The sequence below is a fragment of the Poecilia formosa genome, unplaced genomic scaffold (assembly GCF_000485575.1).
Source record: "Poecilia formosa unplaced genomic scaffold, Poecilia_formosa-5.1.2 Scaffold155, whole genome shotgun sequence".
NCBI classification, from domain to species: domain Eukaryota; kingdom Metazoa; phylum Chordata; class Actinopteri; order Cyprinodontiformes; family Poeciliidae; genus Poecilia; species Poecilia formosa.
In genome coordinates, this window is record NW_006800094.1 from 756745 (window position 1) to 777323 (window position 20579).

At 37.9% G+C, this 20579-nt stretch overlaps 3 protein-coding genes across 8 annotated transcripts in view; 2 read left to right on the forward strand and 1 right to left on the reverse strand.

Moving 5' to 3' along the window:
- Nucleotides 1-939: 939 nt before the first annotated feature.
- Nucleotides 940-6231, reverse strand: anapc15 (anaphase promoting complex subunit 15). Of its 4 annotated transcripts, none has more exons than XM_016677391.1 (5): nucleotides 6212-6231; nucleotides 3172-3293; nucleotides 3032-3091; nucleotides 1917-2057; nucleotides 940-1820 (listed from the first exon to the last, which is right to left on the reverse strand). In XM_016677391.1, exons 2-5 carry the CDS (start codon nucleotides 3289-3291, stop codon nucleotides 1773-1775), a joined length of 369 nt encoding a protein of 122 aa, XP_016532877.1. In that variant the 5' UTR covers nucleotides 3292-3293; nucleotides 6212-6231; the 3' UTR covers nucleotides 940-1772. The 4 variants fall into 4 exon arrangements, with proteins under 4 accessions (XP_016532877.1, XP_016532876.1, XP_007564185.1 ...); XM_016677390.1 differs by lacking the exon at nucleotides 6212-6231 and adding an exon at nucleotides 3492-4111 and having other exon boundaries at nucleotides 3172-3300; XM_007564123.2 differs by lacking the exon at nucleotides 6212-6231 and adding an exon at nucleotides 3495-4110 and having other exon boundaries at nucleotides 3172-3357.
- On the forward strand, nucleotides 4575-7737 carry folr (folate receptor). 2 transcript variants are annotated; one of them, XM_007564122.2, is made up of 5 exons: nucleotides 4575-4733; nucleotides 5895-6043; nucleotides 6140-6328; nucleotides 7140-7275; nucleotides 7400-7737. In XM_007564122.2, the coding sequence occupies exons 2-5, from the start codon at nucleotides 5915-5917 to the stop codon at nucleotides 7672-7674; spliced, it is 729 nt and encodes a 242-aa protein (XP_007564184.1). In that variant the 5' UTR covers nucleotides 4575-4733; nucleotides 5895-5914; the 3' UTR covers nucleotides 7675-7737. The 2 variants fall into 2 exon arrangements, with proteins under 2 accessions (XP_007564184.1, XP_007564183.1); XM_007564121.2 differs by having other exon boundaries at nucleotides 4576-4733; nucleotides 5913-6043.
- Nucleotides 7738-12870: 5133 nt separating this feature from the next.
- The window catches only part of inppl1a (inositol polyphosphate phosphatase-like 1a), a 32861-nt gene continuing 25152 nt past the window's right edge, over nucleotides 12871-20579 (forward strand). Inside the window, exon 1 of one of the 2 annotated variants that reach the window (XM_016677429.1) lies at nucleotides 12871-13377. In XM_016677429.1, the coding sequence (XP_016532915.1) occupies nucleotides 13202-13377 (176 nt within the window). In that variant the 5' untranslated portion in view covers nucleotides 12871-13201. The remainder of the gene's footprint in view (nucleotides 13378-20579) is intronic. The other variant, XM_007564125.2, reaches the window with a different exon arrangement.

A 20579-nucleotide genomic window follows, 5' to 3' on the forward strand; every position in this document is an offset into this window, starting at 1 on the left:
GTAAGCAAATGTCTGAAGGGGTAACCTAGGCTAGTAGCTAAAAGAGGGGACCAGTAGAAACTATGCTTATGGGACAAAGACAATATGTGGAAGAACATGCCCAAGTCAGACGAGGCTAAAATTCTTCTTAATAGCTTACATGCAAAACTAACTTTGCTGACCACCATACTCACAGGGAAACATGGTAGTGTCAGCATCATGCTGTGGGAAATCTTTTTGGCAGGGAATGAATTAAGCCAAACACAATACTTCCTGGACAATCCTGGAAGGAACTTTTTTTTGTCAAAAGACTTTGACGATGTGACATAGCGTCACCTGCCAATGGGATACTGACCATAAATATGCTGCTAGAGTTACAAAGAAATTGTATCAAAGCATTTTTTTAAAGTTGAAACTTAAATCCAGCTTACTTTTAATATCAGAACTACTTTTTTCTAGGTAAATGAGGAAGGCATTCTATTTTTATACCTAAGACTTTATTAAAGACGTGAAACAGCATTAAAAAGTGAAGCTTTCTGTATCCACCCAAATATTCCCCAACGAGCAACGAGTCATTGGAGAGTCAGTGCTAATTAGTAAATTAGATTTCAATCTGTCAATCATACTTTCATACTAATGTAAACTGTAGAAAATTATTTTGATTTAACTCTAGCATTAAAATCAGGATTGAAAACACCAAGACCAGAGATAAAATAAATAAAATCTTTCAAATAAAGTATATGTTACTTAAATGCACTTTGACATCAGAGCTCCTGTAAAACTTCAGTTCACTGGCCCAGCTCCAGAAATTAAACACCGAAATAAAGAAAGTTAATGTTGGACTCTCACCAGAGAAGTACAATTAAAATTTTTTCCAGCCTTTAAACAGGATTTACATAATCCTGACCCAATATTAGACATTTTTAACATTTATCCCAATAAACAACAAGAAAGCACTAATAAAATACGTAGCTGTTTAATTTATAGCAAATAAAATCAAAAAATACAAATAGAACAAAAAATAATCTCTCAAAAAAGTGAATCTTTGTGATGACCTTTAACTGAGACCTGTAACTTTAATCAGAGCATTTGTTCCCAGCTGCAAACTATAAAGATAAGAGAGCTGAGAGAGCATTCTGTCTGAACACATTACTATTTTACAATATATATTTTTTTTTTAAACCTTCTACTGAAGGAGAGTTTACAACCACAATTCAGTAGCACTGCAATAAAAGAGAAGTGGACTCTTTTTTTTTTTTTCTTTTAAAGATGGGCTGTTTTTACAGGTAAACTATTTTGCTGACCAAAGCAATATTCCCTGAATCAGCAATTCAGAACATCTCCATAGCACATGACTTAAGATATGACCAGGTCAAAGTTTAAATGGCAGATTGCTGGATTGAGTGTGTGCAAAACAGTCCCTGGGTCTACGTCAGGGCACCTGACAGGTTTGGAGCAGCTTTAACCAGATTGATTGGTTAAGTAAGCCTGCAGTTAAAAACAAGAAATGCGGACCAATGGCAGTATTTATACACAAATCTCCCATCTCTGAGTGTGTTCCAGGCAGCAGACTTCACAGCAATGTCCAACAATGTCTACAGCTTTAAAGACTGATGGATCACAGCTTAAGATTCACCTGAACGCTCCCCTGAAGTATCTTAATGTGTTTCAACTAGATTTTCATCCCAGGTGCACAAATATTATAACATATCTGAGTCACAGAGTGGTTAGGCATCAGTCACATTTTTGGTAGCGAGTGTAAATCCAGACGCCGATTGCGACAGAAAATTGCTTTAAATCATCCACTGGTCCTGGTCTTGGTCTGCTCCTTCCATGTCCACCTGACCGAGGGAAACAAGGGCATATTTATCTATTTTGGGTTTGATTAGAACAACAAGTGATGGCGGTAGCTACATTAAAAGGTTAAATTAAGGTACCTCATTGATCTCGCCGTCATCAGGCGACTCGTTGTAGTCATTCATCTCGTCCATGTCCTGCATGTCTTCTTCATCTTCCGAGTCTTCCTCACTGTCTTCCTCATCCTCGTCATCCTCTTCCTCCTCCTCCTCATAACCTGCCTGCATCCATCAAATGAAAACTACAATGAACTTAATGATTTATATCGCTTCTTGGACAGCTTTCAAAAACATCTAACACCAAGAGATCTGAAAAGTGTTGCATGCATGTGCATGGACGCCCCCTGAGTTTGAGCCATCCTTCACCACAATTACAACTTCAAGCTTCCCCAACTTCAACTTTTGGGGTACATCTCTAACCCTCTGTGAGCATCTACAAACTCAGTTTGTTGCTCCTTCTTTTCTGCAAAAAACAGCTCAAGTTCAGACAGTTCAAATGAAGAGCCACTGTAAGCTACTGCAACAAAGACAACCAGCTTTCGTGTAAACATTTATTTAAAATCTTACCATGTAATCTCAATTTGATTCCAGTCTGGACTAACATGTGGACATGCTTAATCTAATTAATGCTATTGTAGCTCTGGCTGCATATTTAAGGACTAAATCTCCTCTGCCCAGAGCATCTTCTTCGACATTTTTAGCATTGCATGGCTCGGTGGAAAAGAACCTGCCCCATGTATAGGAGTAATGGTCTTCTACCCAGAAGTCCCAGGTTCTATTCCTGATCTATTTGGTGTGTATCCTCCCCCTTCCTGCCAAGCTACTAATAATGAAAGCCATTAGTGCTTTATATATTTATATTAAGAGTAAAATACACAGATATGGAATCTATTTGCTAATAAGTGGTTTCAAAAGATAAATGGTTGCACCGGATTCTATTTGGAAGTTTCATAATTTCCTTCCACTTACCAGTTACAGGTAAGCACAACCTTATCTTGGTCTACCACAGAAAAATCTTAATAAAATACATTGAAGTTGTGGTTGTAACGTGATTTAAAAGAGAGAGAGAGAGAGAGAGAGAGAGAGAGAGAGAGAGGGAGAGAGAAAGAGAGAGAGACAGAGAGAGAGACAGAGAGAGAGTGTTTTATTCACGCTAGGAAACCACGCAAAACGGTTTATTCTCAGCCTGCGATTACCTCAAAAACAGGTTTCCCGATGGGCATTAAGTTGTTGTCTTTCTCCGCGATGCTCTGCAGCTGAAGAGACCAGAGATCACAAGTTTAAAAACACGGGAACTGGGAGCAGGGAAGACAGGAAGCAGAGTGTGAAGGTATACCCAAGTTTGATGTTGCTGCTCCTGCTGCTGCAGCTCCGTCTCGTCCACGCAAGGTCTGTCCAGGTTGAACCACAGAGACTCGGTGACCCGCGGGAGCAGGGACGGAAACAGTGTCGACATGACTCTCAGAGAATAAGTCCAAAAACAAGTCAATGTGACTCTGGAGCTTTAAATCCAGAGCTCGCCCTGAAACACAACAGCAGCACAAAGACTTTTTAAATTCGGGAATATAGTATACTATTTTAAATAAAAGATTTAAAGAATCATTAGAATACATTCAAAACCATAAAGGATAATATTTTCAAGGATATTAAACTCTGTACCTCGCTGCTGCTTCGAAATAATTCAAACCAACGAAAACCGGAAACAAGCGGTGTTCATCTATAAAGTCCCCCTCAGAAGTGTTCCGCTTGCGTAAAAAAATACCTTAAGCGCATGTCCCAACAACACCAATACAGAAGCAAAATTTACATTGTTCTTCAAACAATGGCTTATATCTTTGACTCAATGACGCTAAGAAAACGTGAATCTAGTATCGTGCATGTTTGTGTAACTTGTAATGGAAATGTAAGAAAACGGAGAGCATACAAGCTTCTTTCCTCTTTGTTGTTTGAAGCATGATCATAAATTCAGACTTAATTTGTACTCATCTGTTATTAACCAGAAAAAAGAACAGTTCAACACTCGAAATTTCTCAAAATGTCAAAAATAAAGATCAAATATCTACTTGTATGATACCCCAAATATAAAACAATGCACAGAGTTTTGGTTCAGTCAAGTTTGGTGTTGATGACTGACAGCAAACAGAAGCTCATGAGCTTTCAGAAGAAATTACTGTAATTGACCCTGGTACAGGTAATCCCAAAGTTGCTACCATTAGCAGAAGCTATTTTTACATGACAACATGTAAATGTGTGTTGAGTGTACTCTCATCCCTGACAAATGAATGATATGAGCCTCAAGACATGTTCTATTTTTTTTCTTTTGAATGTTTGCCTTTCTTTGTTTTGTTTTTTTTCCACCCACAGTTTATAAGATTTATGGATGTTTATTCAGATCTGATAATATACAACATCTGCTGTAGCCCAAGTGACTTCACATGTTAAAAACATACTGTGAATTGTTAATATTTCATCTAAACCAGCTATTCACGAGTGTGGCAAAAAGATATCTGGAATGCTTCTTTTTTCTTCTAATGACTCACCATGCTATTTTATGTAAGTTTTTCAATCACATGTAGGTAGGAGAGGGAGGATGAACAACCTTGAGGTTGGCCAAACTTTCTCCTACCACATGTAATAAAATCTCAGATTATCACACACTTCAGTTTTTGCCTGTTCTTGCTATTTCCTACAACTGTGACCTAGACTTTGAACTTTGGAAACAAATTACTTACTAGTTATGGAGGGATTTGTCTTCGTCCACACTCAACTCAGGAAGCTTGAGAGAGGAGTGTTCAATGCATGTGCTTTGAATTTCCTGTTTTGTCTTGAGAAGTGTGCTCGAGGTTGACTGGGGATAAAGTTTTACTTGATAATTTTGTCAAGACAGAAACTGAAAAGGTAAAAGAGATTTGTTCTTTATTTCTTTCGACTAAGTCTAAAAGCAAGAGTCTTTGACACTATGAAAGAAATTGTGATATGTTTAGTCTATGGTAAAAGTTTTGATTTTGTATCCTGAGAAAAGACTAAACTGTATGTGTGGTCTCCATATGTAGCAAATACCCTATTTCTAGATATATAGGGGCTAATAAGCACAGCAACGTTATTTAAGTCCTGATTGTTTTCCGTTGCTAGAAATATTACCCACAGTAATTGCAGTTGTACTTTTGTAAAAGGTGATTCTACAAAGTTTTGGCATTAGTATGAATGGAAATTAATGTCACACTTTGTAAAACAAATTTTAAAAACCATTTATAATTTCCCTTCGACTTTATAATTATGGAACAGCACTAAACAGCAACGTCTCACACTCTAGAAAAAAAAACAGATAGCAGCTTTTGTACTTAGTATCAGTACTAGGGGCAGAGGCTTGAAACGATTCAGTTATATTACATAGAAAATAATGTATTTTTATTACAGTTTGATAGTGTTCAAAAACTTAAATATCTTTGCATGCTATTGTGTATAGCAGTCTGAATTCAACTCAGTAGGTGATTCCCTTATGGTTTTTAACTTAGTCACAACTCCACTTCTAATAAACGTTTAGCTTGTAGACTAATATTTTTTACTGTATTGCCAAATATATGATACCGGTGTCCTGTGGCCTTGAGCAGTGGCCGTCCCACTTGTTCCAGCAGTGGGAATATTTAGTCTTACGCTCTAGAAAAAACACAGATAGCTACCTCTGTATATCAGTAGTAGGGGTAGATGCTTGAAAGGACTTAGTTACAGGTATGCAGGTGGAAGATTTAGATTGAAAATAAAATATGAATACAATGACTAAAAGTGACAAATGAAGGCAACCTAAATAATTCACATAATCTTAACATTACTCTGTGCTAACAAGATTAAAAAAGAAAACACAAAGACATGTGCAAGGAGTGAAGGAGGAACTACAAGTTCTCTTAAAGTTAATAATGAATACAAATTTTAATTCTTTCTGGTAATGGTTTAAAAATGGGTAGACATCCCTTCAGATTAAGCTGGAATTTTGAAAAGTACTATTAGCGAATGGCTGCTGCTTTCGTGTTTTCTTGGCCACGTGATAACAAACCTCCACAGGTTGTTTTCCCTCTACAGCCATGCTGCTGTTCCTGGGCTGTCTGCTCACCCTTTCCAGTGGCGCTCTGTGTCTGGACCAACTCAACATGTGCATGAATGCAAAACATCACAAAGTGGAGCCTGGCCCTGAGGGAGCACTGCACCGTCAGGTTAGGAACACATGCAGGGTGTTACTGACGTTGAACAGCAAAGAAGGCTATTTCAAGCGGTAACTTCAAGTCGTGATGTAACATCCTCTTTTGCAGTGTGCCCCCTGGCGTGAGAATGCATGTTGCACTGCTAACACCAGCGAAGAGGCTCACAATGACAACTCTTACCTGTATTATTTCAACTGGAACCACTGCGGTGCTATGAGCTCCAAGTGCAAGCAACATTTCATCCAGGACACTTGCTTCTATGAGTGTTCCCCACACTTAGGACCCTGGATACAATCGGTGTGTATTGTCGAAGTGTGTCTGTGAGATAGCAACACTAGATGGCAGCAAAAGTATTTGACCAAAAATGGTAAACTTGAAGTTCATTTTAAGCGTCTTGTTGGCTCGAATTAGATTTATGAAAAATACTTTACAGATTAATTGGATGATGGTGAATGTCAAGTTCATTTTTAAACACATTTAAAACTGTCTAAATTAAAAAAGTTCAGAGTTATGCACATAAAATGAGAAAATGATCCAAGAGTGGAAAAAACAAAAACCCCAGCACAAAATAAAGATTTACATATGTTTATTGGAAAACGTTTTCCTGATTGTTTCTAAAGGATTAAGATTATGTGAGTGGAATGGTCAAAGGGTCCCGACAGCATTATATTGGTTTTGGTCATTTTGGATTCAGAGCCATCTGTGATTTCAAATAATTCAGGCAATAAAGTAAGGCATTAAGAGTGGCTGCTTTGTTTTTATTCAGAGGAGATGATATATCCAAGAACCATGTATGAGATGAAATTGGATGTTTCATTAAAGTTTATCCAAATGACAGGATATGTTGGCAAGAACCGAAGTTGACCAGGAGTCAATCTTCACAAAAAGCTCAAATACTAATTGTGAAAACTACTTAGTCTGTGATTTATAAAAGAAAACTTGAGCTGACTCCATGGTGGACTTTAAGACCAGACATAAGTGAAAATTTTCACTCATGTAATTTTATAAAAAAAAAAAAAACTGATTTACCAGAGTACACTGCTTTATTTGCAAAACTCATGTGTTGTGAAGAATTCTGTTATAGAAGAAGGTTGTCCCTTGTGTTTAGGCAGATGAAAACTGGCGAAAGGAACGGATCTTGAACGTGCCTCTTTGTAAAGAGGATTGTGAACAGTGGTGGGAAGACTGCAAGGATGATTTTACTTGCAAGACAAATTGGCACGAGGGATGGGATTGGAGCTCTGGTAAGATACACGAGAAGCAAAGAGCACAGACATAGAACAATATGTTTGACTATGTGTACAAATGAGTAACTTCTTTATATTCCTTTATGTAACATTTATGCATTTCTCCACATTTCTCTCACAGGTACCAACAAGTGTCCTGCAGGCAGTCAATGCAGAAAATGGACTGATGTCTATCCAACACCCAAATCCATGTGTGAACAAATCTGGTCCAACTCTTACCTTTACACCACCCTTACCAAAGACTCTGGTCGCTGCATGCAGCTTTGGTTCACAGGATCAAACCCCAACAAGAAGGTGGCCGAGTACTACCTCAACACCGCTCAGCGGGGCCAAAGTTTTCCCGTGACAACGCTACTCTTCCTGACTGCCACGTCTTTCTTTGTAACCATCTTCTAGCATGACCCTGTTGCCATATCTTACATTACAATAGATTCAGTAATTAAAGTGTTTTGAGAAACATTTTTCTGAGTGTTTTTTTTTTTTAAAGATTGAGCATGCTTTTCTTCTTTTTCAGTCGTAAAGGTGAATGGCAAAAAGCAAAAGAAATACGTCACTGCCACCTTCTATTCCCAAATGTGGCCCAAACACCTATATGCTGTTTATTAAGCTAGAATGTTTGACTAAATAAAAAAATTGCTTAATAGCATGATATTCCAGGCTTTCAGTTATAGTATATATAAAATTTTCCTGAACTCGTTTCATTCAGTTCAATTCAATTAAAAATACTTTATTGATCCCAAAGGGAATGACTTTATTCAAAGTTCTTCAAAGAGTTATTGAAGATGCTGATGGCAGTGGGCAGGAAAATTGTCTGTAGCAGTCTATATGACAGCGAAACAGAAGAAGCCTCTGACTGAAGACACTGTTGTTGTATGACAAACTTATGAAGAGAATGCTTAGGGTTCTCCACAATTTTGATTTTATGTAAAATTCTTCTTTGCACCATAATCTCCAGTGGTTCCACAGTAGTCCCCAGAAGAGAACCATCCGTCTTTCACGAAGCTGAAGTTGGTTTCCAATTCCAGCTTCCAATAGCTAAAGGGCAATTCCACTTAATTTTTAAATACCTTCTGCATCTTTAATCAACTCTAGCTTAAAAACTACTACACCTAGACACTTGAAACTTGGACTGGATTATTCTCTTCTTCAAGCTGAATATTTTGAACCATGTTTGTGATTTGAGAAACATTTTTCTGATTTGTGAAAACCCAATTAAGTTCGATAATCACTGTTTTTTGGCATCTGGATCACACTCTAATTTTAAAAAATTCAACTCCTATACTCTTCAAACTTGGACTGGATTATTCTCCTCTTCACAAATCACAAACAAGGTTTTAAATATTGAGCTTGAAGAAGAGAATAATCCAGTCCAAGTTTGAAGTGTCTAGGTGTAGTAGAGTTGATTAAAGATGCGGAAAGTAGTGAAAAATTAAGTGGAATCGCCCTTTAGCTATTGGAAGGTGGAATTGGAAACCAACTTTTCAGCTTCATCCGTCTTTCTCAGGTTGTTGAGTCTTTTATGTTGAGTCTAGTTATGATTCTGCTACCCCAACAGATGATGGCAGTAGAGATTACACTCTCAACAACAGCACATCTTTCACAAGAAGTACAATCTACTCTGTCCCTTCTTGTAGAAGCAATGCCTTGTTTCCAGCCCAGGAAATAAGGTACCATATTTTCCACACTATAAGGCGCACCTTAAATGAATTGCCTACTTTAAAACTTTTTTCAGATATAAGGAGCACCTAAGGCGCATAGAATAGACACTACAGGATTGCCTATACGGGACGCGATTTGTTCGTACTCTACAGATGTGGATGTGTAATAATAAAAAGTTGGTCCACGAATACTTTATATAGTAGGCTGCCCCAGTCATTGTTTCACTCACGGTGTTGGTGTTGCGATATTGTACCCAACTGGGTAACACAGACCAACCGACATGCTGCCGCCGCAGTCTCTGCCTCTCTTCCTCCCCACCCCCGGCTTTAAATGTATAGGGGCAGGTCCCTTGGTAACTAACCCTAGCCGAAGCACCCGGATAAATGTCTAAAGCCACTTTGTTGACATAAAGAATATCAACAATTCTAGAATCAGTCCGGTTGGCGAGGAGAGCCTTCTGCGACTGGGCCGAGGCGTGGCCAGACGATGGTCACCCTTCTCCGTTCGCGCACAGCATGTTCATGGAGAACGTGGTGCTAAATGACCTGCAGATGACCTGACTATAGACGGTCGGTAAGTAGTCAAACTTTATTAACAAACCAGCGTTCTGACAACTATCCCAGCATGCACCGCGCGCTTCTTCTTCTACGGGCAAAAATGAAGTCGGCGGCTGCTTACCGTAGTTACTAAACCTGTTGTGGCTCAATATTGGTCCATATATAAGGCGCACCGGATTATAAAGCGCACTGTCGGCTTTTGAGGAAATTGAAGGTTTTTAGGTGCGCCTTATAGTGCGGAAAGTACAGTATTTATTTTCTTCAACCACCACAACTTCTTCTCCCATTATGGAAATAGTTTAATTCTAGAATTGTGTTAATTCTGACATTAATGTTTTTGAGCCTCCCAACTAAAGGCAAAACCTCTAAGTCTTCCATCCTTATTCTGTAACTCCAAATCAGCTTGGTTCATCACTGATCATTTTCTTTCCTGTTTTGGAGTCTCAGGGCTATTCTAGGCCTTTGTATGTGGAGTTTGAACACTCACCTGGTTCTAGGAGGGAACTCCTGCTTCTTCCCACAATCTACAAACAAGCACGTTATTTTAATTGGCCCATTCTTCGTGGTTGTGTGTCTTTCTGTTAGGATTGTGACATACTAGCAACGTGACAGGATGTGCTTCACCGCTCACCCACTGACCACCAACCCCTGTCTGTTGCTTTGTGGAGCACCAGAGCCATCCACCACACCAGCATGAGTTTGTCTGAGCAATACACCAGACAGTGGGTTTTTAAATCACTTACTCTGAAACTGGAAGCTTTGTTGATGTTAATAATGAATGAAAACAAAAGACACAAGAACCAATACATGTGTTTACGATTAAATGCTGTTTTTTTTTGTGTTTTTTTTTGTTTTTTTGGTGGTTACTGCTGTCAACTTAGAACAAAAAGCTTTCACGTTCAAACATTAAGAGGGCTTTGTGTTGGGCTTTAGTTAGTTAGAGTTAGAGTTAGAAGTTAGAAGTACTTTATTCATCCCAACCGGGAAATTACTGTGCAGTTGCAGCATACACATACACACAGATCAAATTACAATATAAAAAAATAAAATAAAAAGATAAATGCATAAAATGTAAGATGTGAGATTCTGTACAGTATGAACAGTGAAAATTAATAATCTGTACTTTGTATGTGTGGTCATTTTATATTGACTTTAGGTTGGACTGTGCACATGGTTCTGTGTATCCCTACCATCATCAAACCACTAACTGGCTCTCTATCACCTTAAGATGGGTAAAAAAAACTGATGAAGAAAAAGTTACAGTTCTTAACTACTTCACAGTTAAGAACTATATTGTCTTGGTCCGTCACATATCCCATTAAAATAAACACGTAGTTTTGGTTGCAATGTAACAAAATGTAAAAAAGTTCAGGAGATATGTATGCAAGCAACTGTACCTGTTAATGTTGTGGTTATTAATAATAGTCCTGTTGCAATAAGCAATAAATCAATTAATTGCATGATAAATTAAAACAAACTCAATAATTCCCATTTACATTTTTTATCGTTTTTGCCTTTTCTCTCTCTTTCCACCAAAAACTGGATGACAAAAGTCTTCAGTTTGGTGCTTTGGTCTCAACTATCACTTTTTTTGAAAGATAATTTGTTGTTTTGCTTTTTTTGTTTTAGATATTTAAAGAATTCCATTGTTAAATGTTTGCCAGAATATACAGTTTATTGATCTTTGAGAATGAGTTGTTGCATTATTTTTCCATTACCACTATATTACTTGAAAATGGTCTCAAAAGAACAATATTATTGTTTATCGTGATAACGTCTGGGACAATTTATCGTCCAGAAAAAATTGTAATCGTGACAGATCTGTTAATAAGTTCGCTTGGCACAACATGTAACACTCCTCTAGTCTGATACTTAAGATAAATAGCAATTAAAAACATCTGACAGTTTTTAATTAAAATAATTTTATCCAGAAAACTGTAAGGAAAACTGGTGAAAACATTACCTCAGACTAATTTCTGTTCCTAGTGAGTGGATATCCCATGTTTACAAAAGTCACAAATGAAAAGAAATGACTTCTTTGTCTTTTGTATCAAACCAAATGCACACAACAGCAACTATGTAAGAATTTTTATTGTGTTGCATGTGCAGAAGCTGTACAGTTGTGGACGCTGTCAGTTTGTCGTGATGTTTGCATAGCTTGGGATTACAAAAACCAAAGACAGATACATTAAGGAAGCAAAAAAAAAAAAAAAAAAACCTAACTTAAAAAAGTCGATCTAATATTTAGTTAATTTTGATGCTTTCTATTTGCAGATTTAGTTATTGTTCTAGGCCACATACTTAGCTCACATTCAGACAGATACATAGAGTGATGCCATAACCAGAAATAACCTGGCTGTTATTAATACTTAGCTTCTATTAGATCATCGGCCACATTTAAGACAGCCACACACACCTCTCGCTGCATGTCGACCTCTTACTTTGTGTGCGTGACTATTCGAACCATCCATTTTAGTGACCAGGCTTTTTTTTGTTGTTGTTCTTGTGGTGTGTCAGTCTAGCCCTTAGATTGGCAGCTACATCGTCTGTGTGTAAATGTGTGTGGTCTGGGAAAGAATAGAATTGCATAACTGGATTACAGTGCATGTTGAGAAACTGCCGGAGCTAGGTCTTCCCACCGGCTGTAAGTACCCATAGAGGAAATCCCTCTGGCATTAGTGAAGGGTTTGCCAATGTAGGCAACAACGTGGAGTAGGTAAATTCCTCAAGATCTCTTTGATACGTTCTTTCAATATGACTAAAAGTTGATTTAACTTAGAGATCAATCTAATATAAGATTAAATAATTTAAGTTAAACAAAAATTGTCCAGATTAACATAATCCAGCAAGTTGAAAATACTTGCATGGTGTGCATTCATGCAAAAGAGAATCATCCTTTCATTCTTCATCGCATGGTGTAGTATTTCATTACTACACCATGCTATTTTAAAAAAAAATAGCATAATTAGGTGCCAGTTTGTGCCAACATACAACCAAAGCAACATAGTGAAGAAAATGTGTACTATTTGAATTAACGCATTAAAAATAAGATTACACGTGATAAACAATCTTCACATAGGGAATCGAACCCCGGACAACCTTTGCAACATGATGCATGAACCCTACCAGCCGAGCCACCTAGCACTCCATTGACAATTTAACTGAATGGGATGCAGAATGTGTGCTGGCTTTTGTGTCGTCTCCTGTCTTCCTCTCCGTCTCCTCCATCATCCTTCCATCCAGACTCATTTTTTAATCAAGCCGACCAGAAATAAACTCGAGAAAATCCCACCAGTTCCCTTTAAAAGACCCTCTTGGTGTAACTTCCAAAATAAAGCGTTTCCTCCCACCAGGAAGCGCTTTATTTTGACACGCCACGGCTGCTGACTGTGTTGGTGCCCCGCTGTTTCTGCCCTGTGTCCTGCGTGGATTTACATACCCTGATTTCCGTGGGACTGGGAAGCGAAAGAGGAGGGTGGTGCGCCTTTCAGGAACTGAGGCGAGCAGCCGCAAACAGTCTTAACTAACTTCACAGATTAACAGCTTGTAGCCCCGCCGCTGCCTCAGCTGGGATAACGTTAACTTTTCTCCGCTTCCTCTGACCCTCCCAGCTTCCCTCTTTGGGCTTGTATTACTGTTGCTTGTTTGTCTCTGTCGGAGAAGACGGGAAGCGGCTCGAGTTGAACCCGGTTTGAAGGGCTGTGGCCATGGCCGGGGGAGGAGGCGGAGGGGTTACTCCGCTGGGGCCCGCTCCGCCGATGTGGTACCACCGGGACCTTAGCCGCGCGGCGGCCGAGGAGCTGTTGGCTCGAGCGGGGAGAGACGGCAGCTTTCTGGTGCGGGACAGCGAGAGTGTCAACGGCGCTTACGCTTTGTGTGTGCTGTGAGTAACTTCTTTTTGCTTTCTTTATCTTTGTTTTAGCTTAAGCCGTGTTGGGAGCCCTCAGCCAGATCACATATGCTCCCAGAGAGTCCAGTTTTTTTTTTCTTTTTAAAAAAACACTCCTCAGTCTGTTATTACTCTGCAGAGTTCGGCTTGTATAAGTTATAAATAAACCCGCTCTGCTGCAGAAAATGTGATGAAATTGTAGGTGAAGCCTGTGTTTACTTTCTCCTTGAAGGGAAATGAGTGGGAGAGAGGCACAGCCTGTCTGGCCAGCAGTGAAACTCCAGCATGGCCCAAACCTCTGGGCTGTCCCACTCTGTCTCTGTGTGATGTGGTTCCCTGCAGCGCTCTTTTTATTTTTACAGGATCCTTTGCAGCAGGCGGCCTCGGGCTCTGGAGATGATTGTAGATAGGAAGGAAAGGGTGGCACGCTTTCATGAATTACTGCAGTCTCTTGGTTTCCCGTCTAGTAAGATTTAACATGCATAGGCATTAAGTTTTGGGATTTATTTTAGCTCAATGAGCTAGCTGTCTTATTCAGTCCACAGATTCCACTTTTCATTATTCAAGGCAAGCTCCACCAAGTTGTTTCCGGTCATATCTGGTAGAAATTCACACATCAGTCGGTTAGAGATCGGAATCAGATCTCATTGATCATCTCTGATCAATGAAAAGAAAACAGCTTTTCCTTAAAACAATCTGAAGGAAAAGCACTATAATACTCTCAAGTGGGCCTGTCAGATAACAAATTTTGCTGAGCGATTAATTGTCTAAAAAATTATTGCGATAAACGATAATATTGTTTCAAGACCTTTTGACACTGATCTAATGGAAATGACTAATAATGCACGCTATTTCCTGCCATAGAGAGATACACTTTATTTTCAAAAGAACACATAACACTGGAACTGATGAACTAAAACAAAACAACCAAAAACAAAAATAAAATGGATTCTCAGTCTCCATTAACAAAAAACGTACTTGAATAAAAAGCCAAAGTGGAAATAAATACTGCATTCAACCAAAGGAGTGCAGATTATGAAGTCTGTATGTGCCCTTCAGTAATCACTAGATTTAAATAGAGAAGACGGGCACATATGTCTACCTAATGCAGTAGTTCATACTACACAGTTTTTTGCCCTTATTTTCCCCTTAAGATAATCTTAGATCGTTGGTCGATCTAAGATTGTCCCTGGTGATTTCGTAACCGATCATCCTGCAGTGTGTGGTGAGTTACGGTATATCGTGGCCGCTCCGATCTAAATCAGGGGTTTTCCCCGACCGGGAGCTTAACTCTGGATGTGACAGATAGCCAATCAGAAAGCGCGGATTCTCCTCCCGCTTTCTGTGGGGAAATTACGGAGGGGAAACCCAAACAGCTGACACGGCGCAACCCGAAGTCCAGCGGACATCGGAGATGATATGTGGAAACAACATTAATATTTATTTAACATTTCGTGCAAAGAATATAGAAATGACAAGGGGAGGAGTTGGAGCCAAATTGCTACCCAGTTGATAAACCCAGTACGTTTTCAGCTGTTCTTCGTTAACGTGACATAAGTAGGTTATAATGATTTTCATTCAGTCAGGACTTTAAGCTGACTCTAGCCACATGCATCACAGGTAGATTCTAATAAAGCATTGATTAATGCCTGATATTAAAATTAGTTAACTGGACTTGTAGCCATTATTTTGGGCTACAAGTCCAAAATAATGGCTGTGTGGCTGGACACCACACAGCACGATCGAACCGTTATACCTAGGATTTCTGTCGGCTAATGTGTGGTGTCAGGTTTTGAAAATGGGCCGACAACTCTTTTCATGTGCACTGGACATTACACTAAGGAAATAGGAACGGAAGGTAAGTGAGAACACCGGAGTTGAGCCTTTTTTCATTCAGTGTCATCAAGAGAAAGAAAAAACAAAAGGCAGGAAGAGACATAAAGCCGATAATTAAAATGAGGTTGATAGGTTTAATTTATCGTGTGATTAATTGATTTATCGTTTATCGTGACAGGCCTACATGTGAGGATACTGTTTGAAAAGCAAGATAAGTAAAAACTACAGAGTTTTACTGCTCTTTGTAGTTATAATTTAAGTCAGATGCTAAAGAGTTACACATAGCCTTATGTCATATTAAGATACCAGACTGTGAAGGGATGGAACATATTGACAGTCCATCCCAAATGAGCATTTGTGATACTTCATGTTGTTATGCCACTCTGTCCATTGTAGTTCTGAGCTTTTCAGCATTCAGCAGTTTTCAATTCTTTTTTGAATATCCAAAACTAGCTTTAATTTTGCAGTAGTAATCTTTTTGCTAACTTCCTATTTAATTAAAATAAAGTTGCTAAGTTAGATAGTCTGACATAACAGCTGAAGTCAGTTGTACTTGAGTTGCTACGCACTTCAGTTCTCAGACCTGAAATAGATCGGGTCTGAGAACTGATGTACTTCAATGCAGAGTGGATTGTGAAATGACAAAACGTCTGTTAAGTTGGATTTTGGTGCCCTGCTTATTCAAGAAAGTGATGAATTTTTTTTTTTTTTACTTTCATTCGAAAAAAGAAAGTCACTCAGGCAGGAATACTTGATGAGCAGATGAATCTTAAAACTGGCTATCTTGTTAACTGCAGAAAATAACCCAGCTGGGGTAAATAAAGTGTAGGAAGGCAATGGTTAAATTCTGGAGTCTAATATGACGCTGTGTACGAACACAAAGTTTAAAAAAAAATGCATAAAAGCAGGAAACACAAAGCCATGTGACTCAGTGTTCTGACATTGGCTTGACCTACATCCCCTATCAGACAGTTTACACCATGCTCTGTGGGCTGTTGCGTGTTTAGACACCAGCAGGGCATCGTTTTGTGCTGTACTTTCATGGATCTACGCAAACACATTGGCAGGGCTTTTCATTTGTCTGATGGGGCCGAAAGTGTTTGCTACAAGAAATGTTGTAAAGATATGTTTCTAAAAGTACATTTTCAAATTTTTTTAGTCATAAATTCAGCTTATTAAATGATCAGGTTTTTTTTTATTTTAGATTAGATGTACGTAGGATAAAGCAAACTGATAAATATCATTATCTGATTCCGCAAAGCACAATTTTTCTTTCACACGAATCTCTTGTGTTATAAAAAAAGGATGGTTGCTTTTGATCACTTTCATTTCTCTTGTAGATCATTAAACACTGAAAAGAAAAAAAAAATAATTTCCTGGAAGGATGTGGTGCATCTTTTTTTTCACCAGCAGCATTCCTGACATATATCATTTGTTCCTAGATGTCTTCCTTCCTCTCTCTTACTGTCTACTTTTGCTTTTTATATCAGTGACGAATGAACCTGACAGGCAGTCTGACTGCTGCTCATAGAGGAATATAAGCATCTCTTTATGATCTTCTTCACCTTAATTATTTACCGTCTATTGTAAAGAAAAGATATTGGCTAAGTAAAATACAGAATCCCCACCTTCTGCTTGTCAGTTGTTTGAAATAAGTCACAGAGGAGCATTATTGCGTTGCCCAATTTACTTACATAAAAAGTATTGACACTCCTGGATGTTTTCACCATTTTTATTGCTTTTACAAATTAGTCACGATCCAAACCATTTGGCTCTTTTCACTACAAACAAAATTACAAAAAAAAAAAACTTTTTAATGCCAAAGTGAAAACTGATTACTACAAAAAAAAAAGAAAATAAATATGTTACAAAATAAGTGATCACTTTAATAGAGGTTTAGGTGCTAGTAGTGTCAGAAGGAATGGAATCGAGGTCACCTGAGTGAAGTGACTGTATCTCAAACGATTGTAAATATTTAAATCTTGCTTCTTTGTACTTATGATTTGCTTGTTTGTAGTTGCATAGAATATTACATTATTATTTTCATGAAATGAGACTATATCATTTGCCTTCTACTTTACAAATATGCATTACTTTATGTTAATCTATAACATAAAATACTGACATGTTTGTTTTAACTGTAGCATGTCAAAATGGGGAAAAGTTAATAGTATAGCAATATTGTTGCAAGGCACTGCTTTCGTGAAGATCAAATGTAGTGGTTGTATAATTCATAATTCATTCTCTGCTAAGGTTAATCATGTTTTAATTGTATTCTGTTCTTTGTAAAATAATTTTTTATCATAGGACATTAATGCAAGTGAAAGCAAAAGTAGAATAAAATTTCTTTACCTTAGGCCACTTCCTGTTGATAATTCAATGATACGAGTGATAAATGTCTTGATGATAATGATTTTATGTAGCTATTCATAAACACACGATATTTTAAGAGCTAAATAGAAGCTAGTGTTGTGCAGGTGACTGAAAACACTATAGAGCTAAATCCAATTAGAAATATTGCTTCTAAAATTGAATAAAAGCCACTAGAAAAAAATCTAATGTGGAATATGTAACATCTTCATAATCTGCTACAGGGTGTGCATACCACTGTTGTGTTATTCAGGAAACAATCAGCTACGTGAAAATGTTTAAATGTCATTTAAATAAATGATTACTGAAGCACTTCTGCACAGTTCTGAGGCAAAATGGAAAATATGACCGTATCAGACCCCTGGTTTCTCACCTTTTAATTACTTTTGTCGCTATAAGAGAAAGGAAAGAACCTTTTCATCACCAGTAGGTGTGAAAAACCTCCAAGTACGTCACCGAGCTACATGCTGTGGCATCTGGACTGATTTTTACTCATGCTGAAAATTCCTCATACCCTCCTCACGTCACTCTGACCCTCTGAAATGCTTCAAAGATCACATGCTTCTTATTTTAATTGATTGTAACAAAAGAGAGGTCAAAGTGACACTTTAGCACACGAGGGAAAGGAAGTGGCGTTGAGCATCAGAAGGGATGCAGTAAATATCAGCCCTCACAGATACACAGCAGCTATGCTGACTTGGTCTCTTCACACATACTGCTAACGCAGATCGTTCTTTCACTGCCAGAACGGTTGGAAAACCACAACTAATTTGTGCTTTGCAATGTTTTCTTTTTCGATAACAAGAAAATATTTTTATGAAGCTGATTGTTTCCTGAATGATGCACAATGGTCTGCATTGCCTGTAACAGGATATTAAGTTACATTAAAGTCCCATGTCCCTGCATTTTTTTCAGTTCTTATTATTTGTGCTTTTTCTCTTATTGTGCTTGCTATCTTTAATATTGTTATTTCTTTGGGTCTGAAATAGTTTTGAACCATCAACTTCTCAGTCAACTGCACGTTATCTGTTTCGTTTAGCCACAGAAACTACTTTCACTTTTGCTAATGTCCTGGGGGAAAAAAGAAGTCATATATGAGTTACAATAATTTTTATGATGAAAAAAGGACGACAATAAAAAAATTCCAAAGAAGCAAAAGTTTGATATGTAGAGCACTAAACACACAAAAAAGTTTATATTACTATTCAGTTTCTGTCTTCTTTCTTTGTCTACCAAAGTAAACTGACTGGCTGACTCAACGACAACTTTTTATTTTCACGTTTACTGTTCTTGCAACTTGAACCTTTCAGGTTTTTTCATGACACATCCGCAAATTGAAATTGATCTAACTGGAATTAATGAGATATTCCACCATAAAGTAGCTTGTTATTGTAGACTTGAATGAAAAGGTGCCATGTTTTTGCTTTGTTTTCTCATTTACATTTTGTCCACAAATGGTAATCTGAAAGGCCTGGCATACATTTGTTCGCCATTTGGTCCACTTGCCAACTAAAAGTAATGGTGTCAGTAGGAGAATCTCCCATCTGAGCTGTGGGTCTTTGTATCTCCTTAAGAGTTAACACAACCATGCTTTTTGTCTTGGTGGGTTTGTATTTGTGCCCAAATCGTTGATGGATTGCACAAGGATTAGTGAGTTGCTGAAAGCTTAAGATATTTATTTATATACTTCACTGCATCTTTATCTTTAGCTTCAAGTCATACTGATCTGCCTCGTTTCCATACTGTTGTTTGTCCACTCATGCTCTGTTTGTGAAGAATATGACACGGTATCATGAAGCATTGCCAATGTTCTATTTACTAATTAATTGACTCCTGAAGTTAATTGGATACACTAGATTATATTTAGGGTATCAGAGTAGAGATGGTTGAATACAGATGCGCAATTCCACGCTTTCAACTTTTGATTTTTAAAAAATATGCAGAAAACTAAATATAATTTACCTTCTAGGTTCTACTTTTAAGAAAAAAAGCTAAACTTTGTGTACTTTGAGTCAATAAAAAGTAAAAAGTTAATTCTCAGTTAAGCTAACAGCTGAAACAACCATGAAGAAAGTTGCTAAAGACAGTATTCAGCTGTCCCTACATTATTATCTGACTGATTATTTTACTTTTATAACATATTTAAAGCACAGTGGCAGTCTAAATTTGAAATAGAATAAGCATTTTTGTTAAATGATAGCAGAGCAGTAGCTGCATCAGCAGGAAGTAAGAGCATTTGTGTGGTTAACATGTGGTTAAATACTTCATAACCTTTTACTTGTATGACAACCAAAACAGAAAAAAGAGAAAAAGAAAGAGAGAAAAAAAAGCGAAAGCGTCATTGGTTGAATCAAAGTAATCCGATGGGACTTCAGTTCCCTAGAACTGGTGGTGCATGAAGACTGCTCTCACAGCCAACCACAGAGTTTTTTTTATAGCTGACAGAAACCGCTCTGTAGTGAGGAAACAAAACTAACAGACTGACAAGCAGCTTATCACTTTACTTTCTGTATTTGCCTAAAACTGCTGTAGCCCTGAGCTTGGAGGTAGTGGATCCAGATGGGGGTTGGGTTACCCAGATTATTGCCATCACTATTGATTACCCAGTTTAATCACTGAAACTCGATTATAGCCACAAACCTCAGTGATCGTACTGTGAAGCAGGGTTGAACTTTTTAAAACAAAGACAAAATAATACAGTCAACATTTTAAACAGTCTTTAAAATTGTGTATTAGCACTATGTGGTTAACAGTATTAAAATGTTTGTATGTAGAGCGTAGAGTTGTTTACCATAACATTTAAGATTGTCAAAAGGCTGCCAACACTTCAAATCCAACATGCTCCCAGAGAGACGATAAATGCAGTGAACCCTCGTTTTTCGCCGGGGTTGCGTTCTGAAAAGAACCCGTAATAGGCGAAATTATTTTTTACACTTATTATACAGCATGATTAAATACTCATTGAAACCTAAGAGCAAAATCTGTTTTCA

Excerpts from the sequence above, each read along its gene's own strand:
- anapc15 (XM_016677391.1), bottom strand. The coding sequence starts at position 3,291 with ATGTCGACACTGTTTCCGTCCCTGCTCCCGCGGGTCACCGAGTCTCTG. Across the intron at positions 3,092-3,171 it reads AGCAGCAACATCAAACTTGG|CTGCAGAGCATCGCGGAGAA; the intron begins GTATACCTTCAC and ends TGGTCTCTTCAG. Across the intron at positions 2,058-3,031 it reads TCGGGAAACCTGTTTTTGAG|GCAGGTTATGAGGAGGAGGA; the intron begins GTAATCGCAGGC and ends TGATGGATGCAG.
- folr (XM_007564122.2), top strand. The coding sequence starts at position 5,915 with ATGCTGCTGTTCCTGGGCTGTCTGCTCACCCTTTCCAGTGGCGCTCTG. Across the intron at positions 6,329-7,139 it reads TAGGACCCTGGATACAATCG|GCAGATGAAAACTGGCGAAA; the intron begins GTGTGTATTGTC and ends CCTTGTGTTTAG. Across the intron at positions 7,276-7,399 it reads GGGATGGGATTGGAGCTCTG|GTACCAACAAGTGTCCTGCA; the intron begins GTAAGATACACG and ends TTTCTCTCACAG.